This window comes from Salmo trutta, chromosome 21 (genome assembly GCF_901001165.1).
Source record: "Salmo trutta chromosome 21, fSalTru1.1, whole genome shotgun sequence".
Classification (NCBI taxonomy): domain Eukaryota; kingdom Metazoa; phylum Chordata; class Actinopteri; order Salmoniformes; family Salmonidae; genus Salmo; species Salmo trutta.
Window position 1 is genome coordinate 50,278,140 of NC_042977.1, and position 10,665 is coordinate 50,288,804.

At 47.5% G+C, this 10,665-nt stretch overlaps 1 protein-coding gene across 3 annotated transcripts in view; it reads left to right on the forward strand.

Annotated features, from left to right (window-relative positions):
• Positions 1-10,665, forward strand: part of usp33 (ubiquitin specific peptidase 33) — an 81,058-nt gene that overhangs the window by 5,401 nt on the left and 64,992 nt on the right. For 2 of the 3 annotated variants that reach the window (XM_029706066.1, XM_029706068.1), the window contains exons 2-4: positions 3,385-3,492; positions 5,305-5,358; positions 5,548-5,610. In XM_029706066.1, coding sequence (XP_029561926.1) covers positions 3,409-3,492; positions 5,305-5,358; positions 5,548-5,610 — 201 coding nt within the window. In that variant the 5' untranslated portion in view covers positions 3,385-3,408. The remainder of the gene's footprint in view (positions 1-3,384; positions 3,493-5,304; positions 5,359-5,547; positions 5,611-10,665) is intronic. The other variant, XM_029706067.1, reaches the window with a different exon arrangement.

Here is a 10,665-nt window from a genome sequence, read left to right on the forward strand (position 1 = left end):
AGTTACTTTCTAGTCATCTCTCCTCCTTCAGTCTTCTTCTTTGGTCTTAATATGGCGGTTGGCAACCAACTTCAAAGTGCATTACCACCACCAACTGGACTGGAGTGTGGACCTCTGTTCATCTTTCACCCACCTGGGTATATGCTCCTAACATCCAATCAGGAGATGGCACGTGGGTATATGCTCCTAATAACCAATGAAGAGATGGCACGGGGGTATATGCTCCTAATAACCAATGAGGAGACGGCACGTGTGTATATGCTCCTAATAACCAATGAGGAGATGGCACGTGGGTATATGCTCCTAACAACCAATGAAGAGATGGCACGGGGGTATATGCTCCTAATAACCAATAAGGAGATGGGAGAGGCGGGACTTGCAGCGTGTTAATCGTCACAAATAGAACCAAGTTGTGTTTTAGCGCCTGGCTACGCAGACGCACGAAAGCAGTGTGGGTGTAATGATAGAATGACGTGATATGTGTACGTTCAGTTTGAAACGCACGCGACGCGAGCTGTGTGGTCGGGGTGTTAGGGCTGTGTGGTCGGGGTGTTAGGGCTGTGTGGTCAGGGTGTTAGGGCTGTGTGGTCAGGGTGTTAGGGCTGTGTGGTCGGGGTGTTAGGGCTGTGTGGTCGGGGTGTTAGGGCTGTGTGGTCGGGGTGTTAGGGCTGTGTGGTCGGGGTGTTAGGGCTGTGTGGTCGGGGTGTTAGGGCTGTGTGGTCGGGGTGTTAGGGCTGTGTGGTCGGGGTGTTAGGGCTGTGTGGTCGGGGTGTTAGGGCTGTGTGGTCGGGGTGTTAGGGCTGTGTGGTCGGGGTGTTAGGGCTGTGTGGTCGGGGTGTTAGGGCTGTGTGGTCGGGGTGTTAGGGCTGTGTGGTCGGGGTGTTAGGGCTGTGTGGTCGGGGTGTTGGAGCTGTGTGGTCTGGGTGTTGGAGCTGTGTGGTCGGGGTGTTGGAGCTGTGTGGTCGGGGTGTTGGAGCTGTGTGGTCGGGGTGTTGGAGCTGTGTGGTCGGGGTGTTGGAGCTGTGTGGTCGGGGTGTTGGAGCTGTGTGGTCGGGGTGTTGGAGCTGTGTGGTCGGGGTGTTGGGGCTGTGTGGTCGGGGCTGTGTGGTCGGGGCGTCGGAGCTGTGTGGTCGGAGCTGTGTGGTCGGGGCCGTGTGGTCGGGGCCGTGTGGTCGGGGCCGTGTGGTCGGAGCCGTGTGGTCGGAGCCGTGTGGTCGGCGTCGGAGCCGTGTGGTCGGCGTTGTTTGGATTGGAAATGACCCGCTTTTTTCCCCCGACTGCACCAAGTCTTCAACAATCACTCGCCATTCTGCCATGCTCCTTGACCTACTGACCTGGGATTAGGACACACACACACACACACACACACACACACACACACACACACACACACACACACACATCTCTATGTGTTGACGTTCTAGAGAAGCAGTGAAAAGCCGTGTTGTTATCGGCTGGCCGTGTTATCTGTTATCGGGGGTTGGACCTTGACTCTGATGTTCTCTGCATCATCTGGCTGGGAGGGAGAGCAGAGCGTCAGTCTGCTGTGGTCATCATCGCTTCCTCAGCTTCTGTTGTTGAGCTGTCAGCACAACCAATCTCTAGAGGCCTATGACGTGGACGCTAAGGCCCCCCCCCCCCCTTTATCACCTCTCTGCTCTCTGATTCAGAGGGGTTGTGTTAAGCCCCCCCCCCCCCCCCCCTTATCACCTCTCTGATTCAGAGGGGTTGGGTGTCTCTCTATACGATTTGTATTTCATATACCTTTGACTAGTGGATGTTCTTATAGGCACTTTAGTATTGCCAGTGTAACAGTATAGCTTCCGTCCCTCTCCTCGCTCCTACCTGGGCTCAAACCAGGAACACATCGACAACAGCCACCCTCGAAGCATCGTTACCCATGTAGAGCAAGGGGAACAACTACTCCAAGTCTCAGAGCGAGTGACGTCACCGATTGAAACGCAATTAGCACGCACCCCGCTAACTAGCTAGCCATTTCACATCGGTTACACCAGCGTAATCTCGGGAGTTCATAGGCTTGAAGTCGCTCAGTCAGACTGCGCTATCAAATATCAAATCATAGACTTAACTATAATATAATAAACACAGAAATATGAGCCTTTGGTCATTAATATGGTAGAATCCGGAAACTATCATTTTGAAAACAAAACGTTTATTCTTTCAGTGAAATACGGAACCGTTCCGTATTTTATCTAGCGGGTGGCATCCATAAGTCTAAATATTCCTGTTACATTACACAACCTTCAATGGTATGTCATAATTATGTACAATTCTGGCAAATTTAGTTACGGCCTTTGTTAGGAATAAATGGACTTCACACAGTTCACAATGAGCCAGGCGGCCCACACTGCTGCATAGACCCTGACTGCTTACACGGAACGCAAGAGAAGTGACAAAATTTCCCTAGTGAAAAGAAATTCATGTTAGCAGGCAATATTAACTAAATATGCAGGTTTTAAAAATATATACTTGTGTATTGATTTTAAAGAAATGCATTAATGTTTATGGTTAGGTACATTGGTGCAACGACAGTGCTTTTTTCACGAATGCGCTTGTTAAATCATCACCCGTTTGTCGAAGTAGGCTGTGATTCGATGATAAATTAACAGGCACCGCATCGATTATATGCAACGCAGGACACGCCAGATAAACTAGTAATATCATCAACCATGTGTAGTTAATTAGTGATTATGTTAAGATTGATAGTTTTTTATAAGATATGTTTAATGCTAGCTAGCAACTTACCTTGGCTTCTTGCTGCCCTCGCGTAACAGGTAGTCAGCCTGCCATGCAGGCTCCTCGTGGAGTGCAATGTAAGGCAGGTGGTTAGAGCGTTGGACTAGTAACCAGAAGGTTGCAAAAACGAATCCCCGAACCCCCCCTGAACAAGGCAGTTAACCCCCGTTCCTAGGCCGTCATTGAAAATAAGAATGTGTTCTTAATCTGACTTGCCTAGTAAAATAAAGGTGTAAAAAAAAAAAAAAAAAAAAAAAAAATACGGCAAATCGGTGGCCAAAAATACCGATTGTTATGAAAACGTGAAATCGGCCCTAATTAATCGGCCATTCCGATTAATCGGTCGACCTCTACTAGGTATCTCCCTTTTCCCACAATGTTTTATAAGTGCTGGGGAAGAAGTATTTAAAAAAAATAAAATATTTTCTTATCCTCTCTCTCTCTCTCTCTCTCTCTCTCTCTCTCTCTCTCTCTCTCTCTCTCTCTCTCTCTCTCTCTCTCTCTCTCTCTCTCTCTCTCTCTCTCCCTCTCCCTCTCCCTCTCCCTCTCCCTCTCCCTCTCCCTCTCCCTCTCCCTCTCCCTCTCCCTCTCCCTCTCCCTCTCCCTCTCCCTCTCCCTCTCTGACAGGTGAGGTACAGGTTCAGGTGAGTGATGCCTGTGGAGTCCAGCAGTGACTGTCCCCATCTGGAGTGTGTTGGAGAAATCACCAAGGAAGAACTGATCCACAAGTCACATGTAAGTCCCCCCTCCAGAGTACTGTAGTGTGCAGAAGTCCCCCCTCCAGAGTACTGTAGTCCCCCTCCAGAGTGCAGAAGTCCCCCCTCCAGAGTACTGTAGTGCGCAGAAGTCCCCCCTCCAGAGTACTGTAGTGCAGAAGTCCCCCCTCCAGAGTACTGTAGTGTGCAGAAGTCCCCCCTCCAGAGTACTGTAGTGTGCAGAAGTCCACATTTTGTTACGTTACAGCCTTGTTCTAAAATGGATTAAATATTTTTTCCCTCCCCTCAATCTACACACAATTGACAAAGCAAAAACAGGTTTTAATTTTTTCGGTGCAAATGTATGAAAAATCACATTTACATAAGTATTCAGACCCTTTACTCAGTATTTTGTTAACACCTTTGGCAGTAATTACAGCCTCTCAAGCTCTGTCAGGTTGGATGGGGAGCGTCGCTGCAGAGCTATTTTCAGGTCTCTCCAGAGATGTTCGATCGGGTTCAAGTCCGGGCTCTGGCTGGGCCACTCAAGGACATTCAGAGATTTGTCCCGAAGCCACTCCTGTGTTGTCTTGGCTGTGTGCTTAGGGTCGTTGTCCTGTTGGATGGTGAACCTTCGCCCCAGTCTGATGTCCTGAGCACTCTGGAGCAGGTTTGCCTCAATCCTGACTACTCTCCCAGTCCCTGCTGCTGAAAAACATCCCCACAGCAAACTCCAAGCGGGCTGTCATGTGCCTTTTACTGAGGAGTGGCTTCCGTCTGGCCACTCTACCATAAAGGCCTGATTGGTGGAGTGCTGCAGAGATGGGAGAACTTTCCAGAAGGACAACCATCTCCACAGAGGAACTCTAGAGCTCTGTCAGAGTGACCATCAGGTTCTTGGTCACCTCCCTGACCAAGGCCCTTCACCCTGATTGTTCAGTTTGTCCGGCCAGCTCTAGGAAGAGTCTTGGTGGTTCCAAACTTATTCCATTTAACAACGATTGAGCCCACTGTGTTCTTGGGGACCTTTAATGCTGCAGAAATGTTTTGGTACCCTTCCCCAGATCTGTGCCTCGACACAATCCTGTCTCGGAGCTCTACAGACAATTCCTTCGACGTCATGGCTTGGTTTTTGCTCTAACATGCACTGTCAACTGTGGGACCTTATATAGACAGGTGTGTGCCTTTCCAAATCATGTCAAATCAATTGAATTTACCACAGGTGGATTTCAATCAAGTTGTAGAAACATCTCAAGGATAATCAATGGAAACAGGATGCAGCTGATCTCAATTTCGTGTCTCATAGCGAAGAGTCTGAATACTAATGTAAATGTCGTATTTCAGTTTTTTTTTATTTTTTTTTTAAGAAATGTGCAAACATTATTTAAAAACCTGCTTTGTCATGGGGTATTGTGTGTAGATTGAGGAAGTGTTTTTTTATTTAATCCATTTTAGAACAAGACTAATGGAGCAATGTGGGGAAAAGGGAAGGGGTCTGAATGCTCTCTGAATGCTCTGTAAATCCGCTTATGATGTTGCTTTCTGATTATCCACTTTGTTCACTGCGCTACTATCACATTTTATATAGTGGTTAGCTGATAGATGCTAATTAGGGAAGCTAAGTGATCTTTATCATCGAGTAGCATTAGCTAGAATATAAACTATTATTACTGTCTCTCTGGTCTGGTCACTGAAGCAGTCTGAGATTATTAGACTGTCTCTCTGGTCACTGAAGCAGTCTGAGATTATTAGACTGTCTCTCTGGTCACTGAAGCAGTCTGAGATTATTAGACTGTCTCTCTGGTCTGGTCACTGAAGCTGGTTGGCTGTTTGTGTGTGTGTGTGTTTCTAGGGCCAGTGTCAAGACTGCAAGGTTGGAGGACCAAATCTGTGGGCGTGTCTGGAGGTGAGTGAGCGGTCCCTGGCTTTACATTTACATTTAAGTCATTTAGCAGACGCTCTTATCCAGAGCGATTTATAAATTACTTTGTTTGGGACTTTTATTTTGAAAGTTGTGACTACCACTTGGCCTTGTATGAATATGGACGTAACAGTTATGTAGTAATAATCTGTTGTTCTCTCTGTGTGGGTACAGAACAGCTGTGTGTATGTGGGCTGTGGAGAATCTCATGCTGACCACAGCACTGTCCACTCACAGGTGAGTCAACCCTTGACCCTTCACCTCCCACACACACAGCTACAGGACTAGGTCAATATTCAGGACATACCTACAGGACTAGGTCAATGTTCAGAACATACCTACAGGACTAGATCAATATTCAGAACATACCTACAGGACTAGATAAATATTCAGGATGGTTCAGAACATACCTACAGGACTAGGTCAATGTTCAGGATGTTTCAGCACATACCTACAGGACTAGATAAATATTCAGAACATACCTACAGGACTAGATCAATGTTCAGGATGGTGCAGAAAGTACACTAAGGGAAAAAAGTAGTTGATCCCATTTACATTTAAGTCATTTAGCAGACGCTCTTATCCAGAGCGACTTACAAATTGGTGCATTCACCTTATGATATCCAGTGGAACAACCACTTTACAATAGTGCATCTAAATCTTTTGGGGGGGGGGGGGTTAGAAGGATTACTTTATCCTATCCCAGGTATTCCTTAAAGAGGTGGGGTTTCAGGTGTCTCCGGAAGGTGGTGATTGACTCCGCTGTCCTGGCGTCGTGAGGGAGCTTGTTCCACCATTGGGGTGCCAGAGCAGCGAACAGTTTTGACTGGGCTGAGCAGGAACTGTGCTTCCTCAGAGGTAGGGAGGCGAGCAGGCCAGAGGTGGATGAACGCAGTGCCCTTGTTTGGGTGTAGGGCCTGATCAGAGCCTGAAGGTACGGAGGTGCCGTTCCCCTCACAGCTCCGTAGGCAAGCGCCATGGACTTGTAGCGGATGCGAGCTTCAACTGGAAGCCAGTGGAGAGAGCGGAGGAGCGGGGTGACGTGAGAGAACTTGGGAAGGTTGAACACCAGACGGGCTGCGGCGTTCTGGATGAGTTGTAGGGGTTTAATGGCACAGGCAGGGAGCCCAGCCAACAGCGAGTTGCAGTAATCCAGACGGGAGATGACAAGTGCCTGGACTAGGACCTGCGCCGCTTCCTGTGTGAGGCAGGGTCGTACTCTGCGAATGTTGTAGAGGATGAACCTACAGGATCGGGTCACCGCCTTGATGTTAGTGGAGAACGACAGGGTGTTGTCCAGGGTCACCCCAAGGCTCTTAGCACTCTGGGAGGAGGACACAAGGGAGTTGTCAACCGTGATGGCGAGATCATGGAACGGGCAGTCCTTCCCCGGGAGGAAGAGCAGCTCCGTCTTGCCGAAGTTCAGCTTGAGGTGGTGAGCCGTCATCCACACTGATATGTCTGCCAGACATGCAGAGATGCGATTCGCCACCTGGTTATCAGAAGGGGGAAAGGAGAAGATTAATTGTGTGTCGTCTGCGTAGCAATGATAGGAGAGACCATGTGAGGATATGACCGAGCCAAGTGACTTGGTGTATAGTGAGAATAGGAGAGGGCCTAGAACAGAGCCCTGGGGGACACCAGTGGTGAGAGCGCGTGGTGCGGAGACAGATTCTCGCCACGCCACCAGGTAGGAGCGACCTGTCAGGTAGGACGCAATCCAAGCGTGGGCCGCGCCGGAGATGCCCAGCTCGGAGAGGGTGGAGAGGAGGATCTGATGGTTCACAGTATCAAAGGCAGCAGATAGGTCTAGAAGGATGAGAGCAGAGGAGAGAGAGTTAGCTTTAGCAGTGCGGAGAGCCTCCGTGACACAGAGAAGAGCAGTCTCAGTTGAATGCCCAGTCTTGAAACCTGACTGATTAGGATCAAGAAGGTCATTCTGAGAGAGATAGCAGGAGAGCTGGCCAAGGACGGCACGTTCAAGAGTTTTGGAGAGAAAAGAAAGAAGGGATACTGGTCTGTAGTTGTTGATATCGGAGGGATCGAGTGTAGGTTTTTTCAGAAGGGGTGCAACTCCAGGACCTATACAGTGGGGGAAAAAAGTATTTGATCCCCTGCTGATTTTGTACGTTTTCCCACTGACAAAGAAATGATCAGTCTATAATTTTAATGGTAGGTTTATTTGAACAGTGAGAGACAGAATAAAAATAAAAAATCCAGAAAAAGGCATGTCAAAAATGTAAAAAAATTATTTGCATTTTAATGAGGGAAATAAGTATTTGACCCCCTCTCAATCAGAAAGATTTCTGGCTCCCAGGTGTCTTTTATACAGGTAACGAGCTGAGATTAGGAGCACACTCTTAAAGGGAGTGCTCCTAACCACAGCTTGTTACCTGTAAAAAAGACACCTGTCCACAGAAGCAAGCAATCAATCAATCAGATTCCAAACTCTCCACCATGGCCAAGACCAAAGAGCTCTCCAAGGATGTCAGGGACAAGATTGTAGACCTACACAAGGCTGGAATGGGCTACAAGACCATCGCCAAGCAGCTTGGTGAGAAGGTGACAACAGTTGGTGCGATTATTCGCAAATGGAAGAAACTGCTAATCTCCCTCGGCCTGGGGCTCCATGCAAGTGAAAGTGTTGTGGTCAGATGAGACCAAAATGGAGCTCTTTGGCATCAACTCAACTCGCCGTGTTTTGAGGAGGAGGAAGGCTGCCTATGACCCCAAGAACACCATCCTCACCGTCAAACATGGAGGTGGAAACATTATGCTTTGGAGGTGTTTTTCTGCTAAGGGGACAGGACAACTTCACCGCATCAAAGGGACGATGGACGGGGCCATGTACCGTCAACTCTTGGGTGAGAACCTCCTTCCCTCAGCCAGGGCATTGAAAATGGGTCGTGGATGGGTATGACAATGACCCAAAACACACGGCCAAGGCAACAAAGGAGTGGCTCAAGAAGAAGCACATTAAGGTCCTGGAGTGGCCTAGCCAGTCTCCAGACCTTAATCCCATAGAAAATCTGTGGAGGGAGCTGAAGGTTCGAGTTGCCAAACGTCAGCCTCGAAACCTTAATGACTTGGAGAAGATCTGCAAAGAGGAGTGGGACAAAATCCCTCCTGAGATGTGTGCAAACCTGGTGGCCAACTACAAGAAACGTCTGACCTCTGTGATTGCCAACAAGGGTTTTGCGACCAAGTACTAGGTCATGTTTTGCAGAGGAGTCAAATACTTATTTCCCTCATTAAAATGCAAATCATTTTCTAACATTTTTGACATGCGTTTTTCTGGATTTTTTGTTGTTGTTATTCTGTCTCTCACTGTTCAAATAAACCTACTATTACAATTATAGACTGATCATTTCTTTGTCAGTGGGCAAACGTACAAAATCAGCAGGGGATCAAATACTTTTTTCCCTCACTGTACCTACAGGACTAGGTCGATATTCAGGATGGTGCAGGAGAGAGGTGTTGTAGAAGTGAGGGATGGGAGAAGGAAGTGGTGAGGAGGGAATGGTGGCGAGAGAGAGAGTGTGATGGGGAGGAGAAGGGAACAGAAGTAAGGGATGTGATGATGTTCAAGGAGAATGTTGCCATTTTAAAGGAATACGATTATTACATCGTCATCATCCACCCCCCCTCTCTCTCCCCCCTTCTCTTTCCTTTCTCTCTCTCTATCAATATCTCACTCACACACACATACATACAGTTGAAGTCCGGAAGTTTACATACCCTTAGGTTGGAGTCATTAAAACTCGTTTTTCAACCACTTCACACATTTCTTGTTAACAAACTATAGTTTTAGCAAGTCGGTTAGGACATCTACTTTGTGCATGACACAAGTAATTTATCCAACAATTGTTTACAGACAGATTATTTCACTTATAATTCACTATCACAATTCCAGTGGGTCAGAAGTTTACATACACTAAGTTGACTGTGCCTTTAAACAGCTTGGAAAATTACAGAAAATTATGTCATGGCTTTAGAAGCTTCTGAAGCTTCAATTGAGTCAATTGGAGATGTTTTTTGAAATTTTTGCAAATGTATTATAAAAAAAACTTTACTCAGTACTTTGTTGAAGCACCTTTGGCAGCGATTTACAGCCTTGAGTCTTCTTGGGTATGACGCTACAAGCTTGGCACACCTGTATTTGGTTAGTCTCTCCCATTTTTCTCTGCAGATTATCCAAGCTCTGTTAGGTTGGATGGGCCACTCAAGGTCATTCAGACTTGTCCTGAAGTCACTCCTGCCTTGTCTTGACTGTGTGCTTAGGGTTGTTGTCCTGTTGGAAGTTGAACCTTCACCCTAGTCTGAGGTCCTGAGCGCTCTGGAGCAGGTTTTATCAAGGATCTCTCTGTACTTTGCTCCGTTCATCTTTCCCTCGATCCTGACTTGTCTCCCAGTCCCTGCCGCTGAATAACATCTCCACAGCATGATGCTGCCACCACCATGCTTCACCGTAGGGATGGTGCCAGGTTTCCTCCAGATGTGATTCTTGGCATTCAGGCTAAAAGAGTTCAATCTTGGTTTCAGCAGACCAGAGAATCTTGTTTCTCATGGTCTGAGAGTCTTTTGGTGCCTTTTGGCAAACTCCAAGCGGGCTGTTGTGCCTTTTACTGAGGAGTGGCTTCTCTACCATAAAGGCCTGATCAACAAACTGGATGCAGTCTATCACAGTGCCATCCGTTTTGTCACCAAAGCCCCATATACTACCCACCACTGCGACCTGTACGCTCTCGTTGGCTGGCCCTCGCTTCATACTCTTCGCCAAACCCACTGGTTCCAGGTCATCTACAAGACCCTGCTAGGTAAAGTCCCCCCTTATCTCTGCTCACTGGTCACCATAGCAGTACCCACCTGTAGCACGCGCTCCAGCAGGTATATCTCTCTGGTCACCCCCAAAGCCAATTCCTCCTTTGGTCGTCTCTCCTTCCAGTTGTCTGCTGCCAATGACTGGAACGAACTACAAAAATCTCTGAAACTGGAAACACTTATCTCCCTCACTAGCTTTAAGCACCAGCTGTCAGAGCAGCTCACAGATCACTGCACCTGTACATAGCCCATCTGTAAATAGCCCAAACAATTACCTCATCCCCTACTTTTATTTTGCTCCTTTGCACCCCAGTATTTCTACTTTGCACACTCATCTACTGTCAAATCTACCATTCCAGTGTTTTACTTGCTATATTGTATTTACTTCGCCACCATGGCCTATTTATTGCCTTTACCTCCCTTATCTCACCTCATTTGCTCACATTGTATATAGACATATTTTTTTCTACT